Raw genomic sequence first — 17,015 nt, 5'->3', positions numbered from 1 at the left:
GCTCAACGTGCTCACAGACGGGATGGTAATTACAGGGTAAGCAGCTCATGCTGTTTGGGGCAGTTACTGGGTGAGGTGTGAAAAAGAAAGGAAAACACAATTTCCCTGAAGAACAGGGAAGAGACATAAACACAGAGACAAACAGATTTCCAGAAAGAGAGGCTTTAGAGGCTGGCCATGAGATCAGGCAGAGAAGCCCAAGACAAAACATTTGTCCAGCACACATTCGGCTCGACTAAACCCAGGGGAAGTAAACAGAGTGCCAGGCCTGAAGTCTGGAAGACCTGAGTGCAAATGCTGCCTCAGACACACCTTAGCTGTGCAGCCTGGGCAAGTCATTCACCTGTCTGCCTCAGTGTCCTCATCTGTAAAGTGGAAATCCCAACAACGCCCCCTGCCAGGAGGTGTGAGGATCACATGGGATCATAACTGTAAGGTGCTTTGCTGGTCTCGATTGTTGTCACCAGTATTACGACATTTGTCCATGTTTATTATTATTATTAGCATAATCTTGAGCAAACCCCTCCATCTCTCCAGCCTGTTTCCCCACCTTTAAAATGAAACGAAGCCTCTCCAACCCTCCTCCATGCCAGCCCCTGCCTTCTTTACTGATCTCCTCTCTATCCTGCCCAGGGCTCGCTTCATCTAAGTGCTGGCTTGTTGTCTCCCCCCTCAGACTGTAAGCTCCTTGAAGGCAGGGCCTGTCTATTCTTTGTATCCCCGGCACTGAGCGCAGTGTGAGCTGAAATGACCTTGATCGTCCCTTCCAGCTCTCCATCTAGCACTCCTTGGGAACCCTCAGGTATCTGCCCAGCCCCAGACTTCAAACCTGGAGGGAGAACTGGGCACTCTCCTAGCTGTCCAATTGTGAGCCTTCAGGTACAGGCCCCAGTGGGGGTTGGCTTCATACTTACCCCTTTTCCACGCTTGTATGCACCGATGAAATGATGCTTTCCAGGACCTGGAGCGGGTCGCCGGGGACAGGCAGGTCAGTGCTACCCCCACTGTCCGAGGAAAAGAAAAAGAGAAGAGAACCTTATTGAAACGGCCATCACGCAAGCAGGGAGGGCCGGTCCTTAGCCACTGAGGCAGAGCAGGAGCCTGCGCTGGCCTCCGGATTTCACATCACACAAGGGGCCCAAACAGACAGAGTACCTCATGTCCCCAACCCCCTCTATCCCATCCCTGGGAGCAGCAAGGCGGGGGCACCTATCTGTGGGCACCCGTCTGAAGCAGAGCTGAGCCTCTGACTTCTGAAGTCACCGTCCAGTCCCAGAGGCTGTTCACAGAGCAGCCAACGCCAGCTCCAAGCACGGCCCTTCCTCGGTGGCCTTTTTGGGGGAGCAGAGTGTACTTGGGGGCATGTCCCCAGGCTGTCTCCCCAGCTGATTGGCAGGCAGACCAGGTCAGTCAGCAAACTTTGCTACGTGCATATTAAGGGCCAGGCCCTGTGCTATAATCTGGAGACACAAACACAAAAAAGCCTCTGGCCTCATGGAGCTCACAATCTAACTTGTATTGACAACCTAGAGCACCATGTCTGGCACACAGCAGGTGCTCAATAAATGCTTATTTACTGACAGGCTGGCTAAGAGTCCATCTAGACCCTCCCAAAGCAGCAAGCCTTCAGAAGCACAGAACTCCATTGTCTCAGAAGCAGGAGCTCAGGGCACCCATGGTGGCAGCCTGGGTCATCAGGCTCCTTCACAAACAGAAACGTGGCATTTAGGAGGCTCTAGCAAGATGCACACGTCCATCCTGCAGCGTCAGGAGCAGGTGGCCATGACGAGTACTCTACTGTCTCTGCATATTCCTGGAGTTTCCTCATCAAAATACTGTCAAACAGACTCAGGAAGAACATGCACGTGCTAACAGCTAATCACATATATGCCCAATGTTAGCACATGCTACCCTCCCGGGCATATCTGGAAGGTCTAACAGCAGATGGACCCACAGAGGGAGGGGTGAGATGAGCAGCTGGACACCCCTCTGAGAGCCTAGGCTCCCAGGTCTCAGGATTTACCCGGAGGGGCTTTCTGGGAGGTGTCTGGTATTTTCTTCATCACTGGTCTGGTCTGGTGACAAGAAGCAAAGGGGCCCCGGTCCAGCCGGCTCGCTCCCTGGGCCAGGCTGGACTCTGGGCCTAAGGTTGCTGCCCCCCACAAAGCACACGGGGATGGAGTCTCCGAAAAGCGGCTAAGTCAGAGCGTTCCAAGCGGGGAGAGCAGCTAAGTGGAAGGCTACGACCACAAACCATAGCCTGAAAACAGGCACGTCCGATCGGGAAAATTAAATCATCAAAAACACATTAGGCCCTAGGGCTGCTCTGCCCGTGTGCACAGCTTAAAGCTTGGCTGGAGAAGCAAAAATAATAACAAAAGGGAAAGACAATTACAAATCCCAGGGCTTGGATGGGAGATACAAAGGAGCCGTCATGGCTGGAGAGGGACACGTCCCTCATTGTTTTGATTCTGACGACCAACAACTCCAAACCTCTGCGAGCCGACAAGGGAACGGAGCTGAATCGCTTCAGAATGAGTTATGTCCAAAAATCATATGGTGTTTTATGTCTGCAGGAAAAAGCCGAGCAGCCACCAGAGCCCCCCAAGCATTAAGGTGAACCTGGCGTGAGGCGGGTGTAATTAAAGTGATAAAGACTCATTGGATTGCAGCTCAGCTGCCGAAAACCAACTGCATTTAATCAAAGAGTTCGTCAAGAGCGGCGAAGAATTACAAAGGATGCTTCAGAGGAGAATAAATTAAACGCTGCTAAATCTTCTGGCCTCATTACGTGATCTGAAGGAAAGTACTCGATGCCTTATTATTCTCTAAGCTCCCTTTCTGGGCTTGCTCCCCGCTTCTCATCTCCTCAGATGGTCGCACACCAAGACCCCAAAGAGCATCCTCACTTTGGACTAGAATGTGGAGCTTCCTTTCAAACAGCAATCTCAAGAAACCAGGATCTCATGGGGCGGGGGCCACTCCCCTGACTCTAATCACATAGGAGGTCTCCTCTGATCCTGGCCAAGGCTGGCCCACCCAGGACCCATCCAAGACACCAGAGGCCTCCGCCCAGCACCAGAAAATGCCTGACATTTACCTAAATGCCAAGCACTGCCACAGCCCCCATGGCTTTGGTACATAAATACGAAGGGGAAGAGCCCCTCGGGTTCAACCTGCTCTGGTTTCCCTGGCCTCCCCATGCCTCGGCGATGCTGAGCCCCTCTGGGGAAGGCACCAGATCCAACTCACCAGCCACTCAGAGTCTCCCTTCCCTCCTCCCCACCTAACCCATGACCAGCTTCCTCTCCCAGCCAGGACCCAACTGGCCCGTGACCAGCCTCCTCTCCCACCCACGATCCACTTGCTCCATAACCAGCCTTTTCTCTCAGCCAGGACCCACGTGGCCCACGACCAGCCTCTTCTCCCACTCAGGATCCACTAGCCCCATGACCAGCCTCCTCTTCCACCCAGGATCCACCGGCTCCGTGACCAGCCTTATCTCCCAGCTAGGACCCACGTGGCCCACAACCAGCCTCTTCTCCCACTCAGGATCCACTAGCCCCATGACCAGCCTCCTCTGTCCACAACCAGCCTCTTCTCCCACTCAGGATCCACTAGCCCCATGACCAGCCTCCTCTTCCACCCAGGATCCACCAGCTCCGTGACCAGCCTTATCTCCCAGCTAGGACCCACAGGGCCAATGGTTCAGCCTCCTCTCCCACCAAGACCACTGGACAGAAGGTCACTCTGCCTGCAGGCACAAGGGCTTGGGAGGCCCAGCATCGTTCTCCACCTCCTTCCTCTTCTCGGTCACAGAAGATCATTTCCCTGATACTGTGCCCACTCCCAACGGCCTGGCCTTCATCTCCTTGCACCCACTTCAGGGCAATGCTGAAGAAATCCCAAGCCCAGGGTCTGTCCTGGACCTTCTTCTCTGGCCCGTGTTTTCCCTTGGCTCCTTCATTCACATCACAGCCCCAACTATCTCCTCTGTGCTGACAACTGCCCAGTCTACCGCAATAACACTGATAATGACTAGCCTCTACCTAGTGCTTCAAGACTTCTAAAGGGCTTTACAAATATCACGTCACTTGACATTCACAACAACCCTGGTGGGTCAGTGCTGTTGCTGTCTCCCTAGGAGAGGAACCTGAGGCAGATGGAGGGTTCAGGAATGTGCCCAGGATCACCCAGCTAGGGAGTGCTGGAGTCTGGATTTGAACTCAAGCCCTCCTGACTCCATGCCCGGTGTGCTCCCCACTGCTCCCTCCTAAACCTCCAACCTCCGCCCCAGAACTTCCAGGAGGTAACAGGCCTTGGGCTTTTCGTGGTTGGTGTACAGCTGCACAGGCCCATGCTATCTCTACCTCAAAGCCTGGCACTCAGCAGGCACTCAATAAGTGCTTGGAGGTGATCTGCTGCCCGCTGGCACCTCAAGAGGCCACAAGCCTCAAACCTTGGTTCTCTTCTTCCCTCCTCAGCCCAACAACACAGCTTGGCCTTCTCCCTTCTCGCCAGCTCCAGCTCCAGCCCCTCAGTACCCCCAGGTCTGGCCCCTCCTCCCATCAGTCTGATAACGCAGCTTCTCCTTTACCCATCCCGCCGGTTCCATGGCACCTCCAGGCCTGACCCCTCCCCTTTGTTCTGGTCAACTCCCCGCCAGCCCAGCCTGGGTCACAGGGTCTCTGCCTCTGTGTGCCCTCTGATGATGGCCCTCCTCTTCATCCTTGGGTCTAGGTCTGCCCGTGTCTCTGGTTTTCTGAAAACCCTTCAAGGCTCCTAGACGTCTGTCCCAAGCACTCAGGAAGGCTCTCAAAGCCATCCACGAAGTTCTTAGGGCCATGCCTCACACTCTTGTCCTCCAGTCAGCCCCAGCCAGCCACACTGGCAGCCACACCAGCAGCCACACCTGCCACACTGGAGCACAGCTCCTGCTCTGCTCCTTCTCAGCTTTTCCTGCTGACCTGCCTAGCCCCTGAAAAGCCACATCGAACTCCCCCTACACCCCCCAGGAAGCCTCTGCTGACTCCTCCATCATTAGTCATGGTAACAACTCACACTGCTTTAGACCCATTGGGCAGGTAGTACAGGTGTGACTGTTCCCATTTTATGGACGGGGAAACTGAGCTGTCCGTGGTCACTGACCTCATGGAAATGGGGTGTGATCCCAGATCTCCTGGAGCCAGGGCATTGCTTTTCCCAGCTCTTACTGACCTCTCCCCTCAGGACTCACAGGACACAAGGGGCCTGCGGTGGGATCGTGCTGACCCAGAATTAGTGGTAAGCCACAGGCTGGATGTGGTCCTTGCGGTCAAGAACTTCATGGAGTCCCCGTTCTGCAGGGCCAGGCAGCTGCTAGAGGCCTGGCCTTCCCCAACCAATGAGGTCTGTCTCTACATACCACTGGACATTCACGAAGGCTGAAAAGGACTCCCTGCTGAGTCACATGGATGGCCGTATCAGCCACCATAGATGAGTCTGGGACCACAGCTAAGGGACTCCACTCCCAGAGGCTCCAGCTCATACTTTGTGAACAAGGAGGGTGAGAGGCAGTGTGGGGCAGCAGAGAGCACTGACCATCCAGTGTCTCAGCCCTAACACTAGAAGATGCAGCGCAGGGGCCATCTGCGCAGGCAAATAGGGTGTGTCTGCAGCAAACTCCCAACCTAGTGAGCTACGAGGGAAGCCAGAGAAACCCCCAAAATCACCAGTCTTGTCAGGATGCTGGAAAAAAGAGAACCATGAGGCAGTGGCCTACCTGGACTGCCATCAGAAGAGAACCACAAGGCAGTGGCCTGCCTGGGAACCCACCAGATGAGAACTGTGAGGCAGTGGCCCACCTGGGAGCCCGCCAGACAAGAATCATGAGGCAGTGGCCTGCCTGGAAGCCCGCCAGACAAGAACTGCAAGGTGGTGGCCCGCCTGGACTCCCATCAGATGAGAACCACGAGGCAGTGGCCCATCTAGACTCCTGTCAGACAAGAAGCGGAGGTGGTGGCCCACCTGGACTCCTGTCAGACAAGAACCATGAGGCAGTAGCCTACCTGGATGCCCATCAGACGACACCCCAGCTCACCACTCCTCACAGAGACGGCTATGGAAAGATGCCTCCTTTCATGCTGTTGGCACTCACCCCCTTGCTCACCTCAACAAGGACAGCACGTGCATGACCGCATCATGGACGATCGTCTTGGTGGAAAGGTCCAGGGGGCCAACGGCCACCTCCAACAGCTGCTGCACCATGGCCAGTGGCTGCCCATCCAGACACATGGTGATGGCCTGCTCCTGGATCTTGGCCTTCTCGGACCGTGAGAGGTCATAGAGGTCAGCGTAGCGCCGGACCTTGTCCTAGGGAAAGATGGACAGAGAGGGCGTAAGTGGGCACCATCCAGGGGGCAGACCCAGAGGTTCCCTGGGGGCTACGGCCAGCCCTCATGAAGAGACCACTCAGCATCCCGGTGAGGTGCATAGGGCAGAGGGCGTCCTGTGCACCCCAAGAGCTTGCAAAGTGGGCACTCAGCTGCCCGGAGCTAGTCAGCACAGGGAGCTTCCAGTGTGGAAGAGACCTCCAGCCAAGGCCAGCTGGCACCTCTCCTGGCCAAGAGCCTGGCCAATGAAGGCACCTGCCCCAGGTCAAGGCCAGAAGGCATCAGCTCCCCACAACACTGCACGGTCTGCCCCTCCCTCCATCTGTCTATGTCTGTTTACTCATTCACTCACATACACACAGACTTTGGCAGGGGGCTTGTGAGGGGACTCACCTGCTCACTGTTCTTCAGGGAAGCGATGAAGCTGTGCTGGAGCGTCTCCAGGTGAGCAAGCGACTGCTCCAGGTGTCTCAGGGCATCCTCGTAGGTGATGGAGGAAGTGGCTGGCTCCTCCGAATCCTGGTCTGGATTTCTCTTCCTCCGCTTCTCAATAAAATGTTTGACGGTGGTGACAGCCTTCCTCGTCATCTCTGTACGGGCATCCACGGTCAGCTTAGGGGGGAAGGAAAGCAAGTCTTTGGGCTTTGCTCAGGCCCTTCCTCCAGTCTCATCATGGGCTCCTGGGCACCTCCCTGCAGTGCCCTCCACTGGAGGAACTTTGGGCAAACAAGACCTTACTATTCTTGCCCTGGGTGGGGGAAAGCATTTGTGCCCTCTTAACATCAGGATCACAGCCCACCCCACCCCCAACCCCCAATGCCACTGTCCTTTGTTCATTAAGGCCTTGAGGCCAGAAAACGTCTCCACTTTTGTATCATGACCCCCTCCCCCTTATCACCATGCTTCATCCTTCACCCCTGGACTACTGCAGTAGCTGCTGGGGTGGGGGGCGGGGCAATCTCCCTGCCTCCAGCCTCTCCCTGCCCCAGCCCACCTTGCCCTCAACCATCAAAGTGATGTTCCCAAAACTGGAGTTGACTCCTGTCGACTCCAATGGCTCCCTATCGCCCTCAGGATCAAAGAGAAAATCCTCCATTTGGCCTTTAAAGCCCTCCCTAATCAGACTCCTTTCCACCTCTCCAGTCTTATTCTACCTCCCCCCAGCCCCCATGGACCTCCTGGCTGTTCCTCACCCCGCAATCTCCATCTCCCATCTCCAGGAATTTTCCTAGCCATGTGCCATGCTGGGGATGCCTTCTGTCCCCATCTCCACCTCCTGGCTGGGGTCCTGACTTCTACAGGAAGCCTCTCCTGATCCCCGTAATTCTGCTGAGGTGGTGGTGGTTTTTGTTTGGCCTTCGTTCAGACCCAAGCAGCACAAAGGCAATGACTTGACTTACTCATGAACTGAATTTCAGCGAGGCCAAGCAGCCTCACTGCCTCTTTCAAGATCATCAAAGTCCAGGGGCAAGGCAAAAGTCAAGACCACAGGTGATGACCCAGGCCGCAGTGGGTGACCTTGGCCTACTTCTAAATCAAGGCCTTTCTTTGCATGAACGGATGCTGAGGGAAGTGAGCAGACCCAGGAGAACACCGTGCATAGTAACAGCGACACTGTGCGATGACCAGCATTGACAGACTTAGCTCTTCTCAGCAACGCAAGCATCTAAGACAACTCCAGATCCATCCACATCCACAGAAAGAACTATGGCGTCTGAATGCAGATCGAAGCCGACTGGATTCACTTTCTTTTGTCTTTTCTTTTTCGTGGTTTTTCCCTTTTGTTCTGATTCCCCTTTCACAACATGACTAATGTGGAAATGTTTCATATGACTGCACGCTGAACAAAGCTCATACAGAAGATTGTGGTGGACGAGTGAATGGAGTCCCAGGAAGGCTCCCTTGGCTTCTACCCCACCATGAGACAGAAAGGCCCTTCTGGCTCCGCCCTTGGCCCTGTGCCCAGCTCAGTCTTGCGTCCGGCTCAGCTGCTCTCCATCATGAGGAACATGCCCAGGGCCTCTTCTCCAGACAGGCTCTATACCCTGCCCTGCACCCCGCCTTGCCTCCCCTTTGTCCAGCCTCTTCTGATGGGTGGCCCTCCTCCACTGGAACAGAAGCTCCCTGAGGACAGGTGTTCTTCCCGGAGCTTAGCCAAGGGCCTGGCCCAAAGTAAGCTCTAGTAAATATCTGTTCACTTGTTGACTCCTCACTTCAAATGATCTTTAGCTGAACACTTTTTTAAAAAACGAAATGCATTTAGACATTTATTAACAGAATCCCACGTAAACAAATTCAGGGCCATATTTACTATTCAGAGATGACATGATTTTCCCAGAAACCGAACCACATTAAGAATGGAGGGGCTCAGGGACATTCCCTGCCAGCCCTGGGGTTTATTTGACTCAGTGTGGCTGCTTTTTTCCAATTTACAAAAACATGTCCATTACCCAAAGGCCCTCGGATACTCTTCCAGGAACACAAATTTAACACTGGAATTTAATGCAGCAGTTTTAAAAAACTAATTTTCTTGTGATACAAACAAATAACGAGGTTAAGAATTCTAACAGAGAGAAAACAGGCTTTCTCTGCTGTGCTCCCACCTGTGCAGGGCCACGCAGCTGGGGCCTGGTCCTGAAGAGTCTTCTCACAGGGCCATGGGTCGTTCAGAATTCAAACGATCCCTGGTTCTGGGATAATCCGTGCCGTGTCTTTCTAAATCAGGAACCCTGGGAGAGAGCTCCAGGCTATTCTGAGAGGCCTGCTGTAAAGGCCGGCCCTCCAATGCCTAGTAGGACTCAAAGGCCACACTGAAATGAGCAGCGCATGATGCAGTGACAAGCAGGCTGTGACTATAAAATCATTCTTCTGACTCTGAGCCATGAACAGGTTCCCCCTCCTCAAATGACCCGGGTACTCTTCCTGGGGTCACCCTGACTCTGCTCAGCAGAAAGATGGCTCCTCTGAGGAACAAGCCCAAGCCCCGTCTCTGACACATCCTGGCTGCGACCATCAATAAATGCACAGTGAGCAGGACTGAGCCTCAGAATTGAGAAAGCCACCAAACACTCCCACAAGGTGCCGGGTGAGTGCGAGCACAGTCCAGGACAGAGGGCCAGCCTTGGAGGGTCACTCCACTCGGAGACTCCACGGAATACAGCAGGGGCCAGTTCTGTTTCAGTGAAACTCCAGGTCTACCGCCCTGCCCAAAAGAGCAACTGCACCCTTTCCTCGAGCAGAACCTCAGGCGACAGACGAGGAGAGTGAGGCCCAGCATCACAGAGCAGGTCTGTGTCAGAGGCCAGGCTGGAGCCCAAGTCTTCCTGGGCTGGGCATGGGAGATACGCAGACAGACCAGAAAGCCCTTGTCCTCCAGGAGCTTATGTTGTGCTGGGAAGAAATCGCCAATCTATAAGGAGCGTGATGCTGCTGTGGACATGCTGCGATGCTGAGGACAGCGTGAGGACAAGGGGGTCCAGAAGGGACCCTGAGGAGGGCTGGTGCCCACGCTGGGCCTTGAAGGAGCCCAGACGTTCCATGAGGCCGTGGGAACCAGGAAAGACACCACCAGCACAGCTGCCCTCCTGGGCAGAGACGCCAAAGCCAGGGATGGTCTGGCTGAGCCAGAGACAGCAACAGGCATCACCACGCTGAGAAGGGCCAGAGCTAGGATGGTGACAGAGGGCCTGCAGGTGCCAAGGGGCCACAGGCAAGACATGCAGTGGGCATACGGGAGGAGAAGACAAGGCTAGTGCCGAGGAGACAGTGACTGGGAAGCTGGCAGTGCCCTTAATGGAAATGGGGGGGCCTAGGGGAGGGCTGCCTGGCTCCTGCCTTAGGCACTTTGAGGGAAGGAAGACAAAATGAGTTCTCTTTTGATTGTGTTGAGTTTGAGACAGCAATGAGAGAGGCAGATGGAAATGTCTAGTAGGCAGTTGACAGTCTGAGGCTGGAGCTCAGGAGACAAAGGTGGCTCTCAGACCTGGGGATCATTGGCGTGGAGGTGGTAACTAAGCCAGGAGAGCACAGATGAGGGCCCAGAACAAATGCCTTGGGGATCTTCCAGTCAGGAGGTGGGACCAGGATGATGACAGCCCAGCAAAGGTGAGCCAGAAGGAAGGAGAAAAGCCAGGAGAAAGCTGAGTCACAGAGGCCCAAGGAGGAAGAGGCAGTGATTGGCCTTAGGGGTCAGCCTGTCTTATATATGACACCAAGACAGGTGTCATATATACACCTACCCCTACTAGGGGCCACAACCTCCGTGGACCTGCACTACAGAAAGCTTCCCTCCTCCCAAGGAGGCCCACTGCGCCGCTGTCCTGGGCTCACGGTTCTTTTTCTTATCCCTGGATTTCTATCTTCCTCCCAGCCACTTTCCCCGCTGCACCCAGCTCTGCCCTCTGGGACCAAAGAGAAGGAAGCCACTCTCTCCTGTGACACACTTCAGGTCCCTGTGGGCAGGTGACTTGTCCTTCTCTTCCTTCTACCTCGGATGGCCCAAGTGCCCTGGCTGTCAATGTCCTTCCCAAAGCATGACCAAGGCCCAGAACTGAGCCCCCAACTCCCAAGGCCAGCGCCCTGAATCACCTCCTGATTCTGAATATTCTGCTTCCACAGGCAGGAGGTGGGAGACAGTCACTAGAACCACACCAACACGGAGCCCACAGGGCTTTTCCAAAAAGACCTCCCTCTCTCCTAGCATGTGTACAACTGAGTAAGGGGTCCTTGGACCAAGAGCAGTCCTCTGTCCCAGAGCCCGATTTCTGGCGTCACCCCTTATCATGACTGTCTGGGGACCATACCTCGATGTCTCATCGGCTTTAATGAAAAATGGGTACAATGCGCTCCTACTTCCCAGAGTTGCTGTGTGGCTCAAACGAGATCACAGGAGTAAAGCGATGTAAAAACATGGCAGGCATGGACCGAACGATCATTACCTGACCAACTACTCCTATGGCTGAGTCCTTGTGTCTGGATCATCACACCTGAGGATGACAACAGGACCGGGCTTTCGACAGCCATCACAAGGTGGGCACTTCCTGCACTCCCAAGGGCAAAATGGCCTCGTTTTCAGCATCACCATCGATGGGGCCAAAGGCTTTGTTTTCCCCACTCTCAGGAAGATATAGTCATATTTAGGGCTTTTGAATGCTGCAGGTGGGAGGGCAAAGGAACGAGCTAAGCAATGGGGCTGATTTGTTCTTACTTTTTTTTTGGAGGGAGGAGGCGAGGCAATCAGGGTTAAGTGACTTGCCCAAGGTCACACAGCTAGTAAGTGTCAAGTTTCTGAGGCCAGATTTGAACTCAGGTCCTCCAGACTCCAGGGCTGGTGCTCTATTCAATGCACCACCTAGCTGCCCCAATAGGGCTGATTCGGAAGGAAAGAGAGGAAGGAAGGAAGGAAGGAAGGAAGGAAGGAAGGAAGGAAGGGAGGGAGAGAGGGAGCAAGGGAGGGTGAAGGGAGGGAGAGAGAGAGGGAGGAAGGGAGGGAGAGAAGGAGAGAAGCAGGGAGGGAGGGAGAGAGGGAGAGGGAAAGGGAGAGAAAGACCATGAGGAAGAAAGACCGTGAGGAAGAATATGACCATTCCCACACACAGCAGTTCATCCTCACATGAACACTGTGACCCCCCAGGAAGCAGAAGGACCATGGGGAGAGAGGCTGTCCAGATCTGCATCATCAATGGTGTGGGGTACTCCCAGCATGGAAAGGCCTTCTGTAGTTCTCAGCGAAAGAACTGCCCATGGCCAATGAGAGCCTAGGTGACTTGGCCACAGGCACATGGCTGGTATCTGGCAGAGGTGCGCCCAAAAGGCAGGCCTTTCTGAATACAAAGCTCTGTATACAGTGGCATGCTGAGACTCAGGTATTTATTCATTTACATTTTATAGCTTAGAAAAAAGACTAAGGCAGAAAGGTCTTGAGGGCCTAGGCTGGCAGGCTGAGCCCAATTAGTAAAATTTCACAGAGAAATGGAGATGCTGACATTTTGGTGACAAAGATCATGGTGTTACTAGTAATTATAGGATGGGGCTGGTCAGCCACTTGGGAGTTTGGACTTTTTACAGTTTGGAATGGAAGACCCCTGGGGTCTCTTGGGACCCTAGGACTCAATGTCTCCCTATGAGGAAACAGAGACCAAGACAAGTGAGTTGCATGGGCTTCTCAGATCTCAGTCAGGTGTGGCCTGGGGTTCCCAGAGGGTCTGACCTGGGCTGGGCTGGCAGTACCCAGGGCCTGGCAGAAGACAGATCATATCCCTAACACCCTCTTGGCACCTTTGTGATGCACATGGTCCCCACCCCACCCCCATACAGCCTCTCCTCGCTCTTAGCCTTTGTCCACACGGCTGCCCACATGACAGAGCCAAAGGACCAGTGTGATTATGCCAGTCTGATTAAGAATGTTGGTGGATCCCGATCACCCTCGGGATAAAATCCAAACTTCTCTGTTTGGCGGGTAAAGCCCTTCTCCATTCATCTCCCACAGTGACCTGGATTACAGATTCTTCTTCCTCCTGCGTTCACTGCTCTAGCCAAACCGGCTGCACCTGGTCATTCCCTGCACATGCCGTGTCATCTCCCACCTCCGCATCTCTGCACAGGCAGCTGTTCTCTCTCTCTCTCCCTTCTCATCTCTAGCCATCAGAACTACCAGTTTCCCTCAAGACTCATTCTAAGTAAGAGGATATGGGAAAGCGGGGACACTGAAACATTGTTGGTGGAGTTGTGAGCTGATCCAAACATTCTGCAGAGCAATTTGAAACTACGCCCAAAGGGCTATCAAACTGCGCGCACCCTTTTGTCCAGCAATACCACGGCTAGGTCTGTATCCCAAAGAGATTTTTTAAAAGGGGTGGGGGGAGGCAGGGGGAGGAGGAAGAACCTATTTGTACAAGGGTATTTATAGCAGCTCTTTTTGTGATAGCCAAGAATCAGAAACTGAGAGGATGCTCATCAGCTGGGGAATGGCTGAGCCAGCTGCGGTACATAAAAGTAATGGAATATTCTTGTGCTCTAAGAAATGATGAGCGGGCGGATTTCAGAAAAACCCGGAAAGACTTCTATGAACTGATGTAAGGGAAGTGAGCAGAAGCAGGAGAACACTGTGCCCAGTAACAGCAACGCTGCGCAACGATCTAAGACGATTCCAAGAGACTCATGATGGAAAATGCCTCCAGAAAGAACTGACGGAGTCTGAATGCCGACCGAAGCATACTCTTCTTCACTTTCTCTTTCTTTCTTTGGACTTTTCTTCCACAAAGTAACTAATGCAGAAATATATTTTACATGACTGCACATGTTATCGCCTACATTAGACTGCTTACTATTTCAGGGACAGAGGAGGGAAGGGAAGAAGGGAGAAAATTAGGAACTCATTTGGGGTGGGGTGGAAATACTATTTAAAAAGAAGAAAAAACAATTAGGTTAGGGACAAAGAAAGGCCACTTGTGGTTAAAATGTAAATAAAAACGTTGGAAAAGGGGAAAAAAAATTCATTCCAAGTACCATCTCCTCTTACGAGAGGTCTTTTCTGAGCACCCTCATTACTCAGCCCCATTTGAAATTACTTTGTAATTATTTTTAATTTGTTTTTGTATTTATTTATCTGTGTATAATTATATGGATACATGTTTGTAGATCATGTATAATTACATATATCATATCATACATCTGTGTGTAGATTATACATACACACATGCACTGACCAAGTCTGAGTGCTTGGAGAGTAGGGGTTATTTTATTTTTGCTTTTACACCCCAAACACCTACCAGGGCCTAATACATAAGAGGCATTCAATATATGATCACTGAATTGAATGATGATAAGTCAGTGCCTGGTACATGGTAAGTGGTTAATAAATGCATATTGACTGACAAAAAATGAAAGTATTTCTCCTACGTTAATGTCCACTTATAAGCATAGATGTAAAAGGAAGCCATTACTCAATTCCCCCAAAATATGAAGAAAGGTAAATAGAGGTATGAGGGAGTCCCATTAGCTCCAAAAGAAAGATTTAAAGACATTTGATTAAAAAAATGGATAAGAATTTTACCAACATGTTGGTTAAAGTCTTCTGGACTTGAAGGGCAAGAGGTCTTTTCTAGAACATGGGAACAAGAGTAAAAGAGGGAATCAAACATGGTGGCCAAATTCACCACCATGCCCCTTCCCAGCATGGCCTTCAGAGGTCATGGTCCTCTTAAGATCTGATGTGTTTGAATGGCACAAGATCTCATTTCAAACTGTGGCACCAATAATTCAAGTCCATCAGGCCCATGCATGAACACCACCTTACCTCTGGGCTGGAAGGACATAGGCAGGTTGTCTGGGTTATTCTTCACCAATGCCTGAAGGGAAGGAAGGCTTGCTTCCCTGTCCTGGAACTGCCATTCCATGTTAATTAGTATTTGCCCACCCCCACCCACCCCATTAATCAACAATGTGGCTCCCAAAGTTTGGTTCTGAAAGGAATGCCGCTACATCAAAAAGCTGCAAACTGTGTATGAACACTTATATTTTCCATATTTTTTTTTACCACCAAACACAAGCTGGGTGAACATCTGGTGTTTTGCAAATCTGGGAAAATCCAGCTGCATTTCCTTCAGAATGTGCTTCTGACAGGTGGGTGCCATCTCCTTCGGATGGGGAGTGCTCCCAATCCAAGGGGGGGACAGCTAGTCTCCATTTTTTTCCTTTGTCTTTTTAAATCAAGGAATTAAATGCAGACTTTAAAATGAAGCAAAGGGAAATGGAAAAGCTCCCAGGTGAAAATCTGTGTGTCAGAGGACCACAGAACACCCAATGTTCCTCTCAGCTTGTGCTGGAGCCTTGGAGCCAAAGACAGAAAAGCTGCTCTCCAGGGAATAGAGTGCTGGACCTAGAGCTCAAATCTGGCCTCAGATACTTAATAGCTTTGTGACCCTAGGCAAGTCACTTAACCCTGTTTGTTTCCTTATCTGGAAAATAAGAAAATGGTAAACCACTCCAATATCTTCACCAAGAAAACCCCAAATGGGGTCACAAAGAATTAGACATGCATGAATGAAATGACTTAACCACAACAGTCTATGAGCAATGTTATTACTAGACTGGGGACCTGTATCAGATCTCATGTAGTCCTGGGGAGAGGAGGGAGGGAGAGCAAATTTGGAATTCAAAAGCTTGTGGAACTGAATGTTGTAAACTAAAAACAAATACATTTTTTTAAAAAGAAAGAAAAAAAAGAAATGCTGCTCTCAGGGGGCTCCCAGTCTCACAAGGGGCACACAAAGAGCTCCTTGGGAGACAGGGAGAGAGGAAGGAGGTGGGGAGGGGGACAACTCTGGCCCCACACTGGCGGCTTCCATTCGGGGTGAGGCTCCTCCATCCCCTCTCAGGACTTCAAGCAGACTGACCAACACCTTACAGCTCGGCCTCCAGGCCACCCTGTACCTGAACAACAGGGCCCTCCACGGGACACTCTCACTGACTGGACACCCCCTCCCAGTTAGACTGGGCAGCCCACGCTAGGAGGACCACACCAGAGGCTGGACAGCACATGTGGCATAAATATTTGTTACTGATTAATATTATCACATTTGTATAATTTACTTATATTATCTCAGCTGCTCCTCAAAACAGCTTTCAAAGGTCGGTCATCACAGGAATTATTAGCCCTACATCAGAGAGGAAACTCAAGGTACAGAGAATTAAATGACCAGCCTCTGGTCACTCACGGCAGGACACCCCCTTCCTCCCTGCAGGGCACCTGCCCCTGAAGACACAGCCAGGCCCTGGGGTCAGAAGACTGTGGTCCTCTGAGGGGACAGTTCTCCAAGGAAAGGCACAGGGGCCTTGAGTCCAGGCTGGGCCAAGCTGGAGGACCCCAGAGGGCTCAATCTCGTTCAGTCTAATGCTAAACCAACCAAGTCTGGACGAGTACAGCAAGCTCCTGCCTTGTCTTGACTGTCCCCACCAAGCTCAGAGGTCACAACCACTCATGTTGGGCAACACTTCAAATTTCAGAACAATGCAATCAGAGGCCCCTCAGCCAGGGGACAGCCCAAACATTTCATCAAAAAAAGGGCCCTCTGCTTCTCGAGGATGTACAAAATTACCTTAGTCATGGCCTCTGGAGAAAACGTCATTGTGTCCAACACAGTGAGGAGGTCGCCCGGGTGGAGGCGATCAAAGTACTTGGCACATGTGTCATAGGCATGGAGCCATTCCGGGATGGACTCGGGGGCTTTCTTAATGAGCTGAGGGTCACCCCTCCAGAATAGTTTCTGCAGCCAGACAGTGTAGAGGGAGCTTGGGGAGAGCATGGACCCGTCTGGTTCGGGGATTTTGGAAGCCAGCTTGGAAATGGAGAGAATATTCTGACTGGTGAGGACAGGTTCCAAAGCCTCCAGAGGACTGGCCTTTTCATCGGTCAGCTTCTTGTAATTCAGACCTTTTGGCAGGAGGAAGAAATAGTCAGTGAGCATTCTCTGCGTGGCTAACCATGCCCCAAAGCCCGCTGTGTGCCAGAGTGCAGCCTGCTCAAATATCCACCTGGCCACAGCCAAAGCAGCATGGACAGTGGCATGGTAAGAAGCCCCCAGGCAGCATCCTTGGCTTCTTCCCCATCCCCAGGGAGTGGCCATAGGCCACAGACTGGGAGGG

At 52.3% G+C, this 17,015-nt stretch overlaps 1 protein-coding gene across 1 annotated transcript in view; it reads right to left on the bottom strand.

The window, feature by feature from the left end:
• Positions 1-17,015, bottom strand: part of NBAS (NBAS subunit of NRZ tethering complex) — a 271,212-nt gene that overhangs the window by 57,347 nt on the left and 196,850 nt on the right. The window contains exons 44-47 of the mRNA XM_036750476.1: positions 16,469-16,803; positions 6,765-6,983; positions 6,149-6,351; positions 915-1,004 (exon numbers count right to left, since the gene is read on the bottom strand). Coding sequence (XP_036606371.1) covers positions 915-1,004; positions 6,149-6,351; positions 6,765-6,983; positions 16,469-16,803 — 847 coding nt within the window. The remainder of the gene's footprint in view (positions 1-914; positions 1,005-6,148; positions 6,352-6,764; positions 6,984-16,468; positions 16,804-17,015) is intronic.

This window comes from Trichosurus vulpecula, chromosome 3 (assembly GCF_011100635.1).
Source record: "Trichosurus vulpecula isolate mTriVul1 chromosome 3, mTriVul1.pri, whole genome shotgun sequence".
NCBI lineage: Eukaryota > Metazoa > Chordata > Mammalia > Diprotodontia > Phalangeridae > Trichosurus > Trichosurus vulpecula.
The sequence above is the reverse complement of the archived record's forward strand: the minus strand, read 5'-3'. Positions and strand labels throughout refer to the sequence as shown.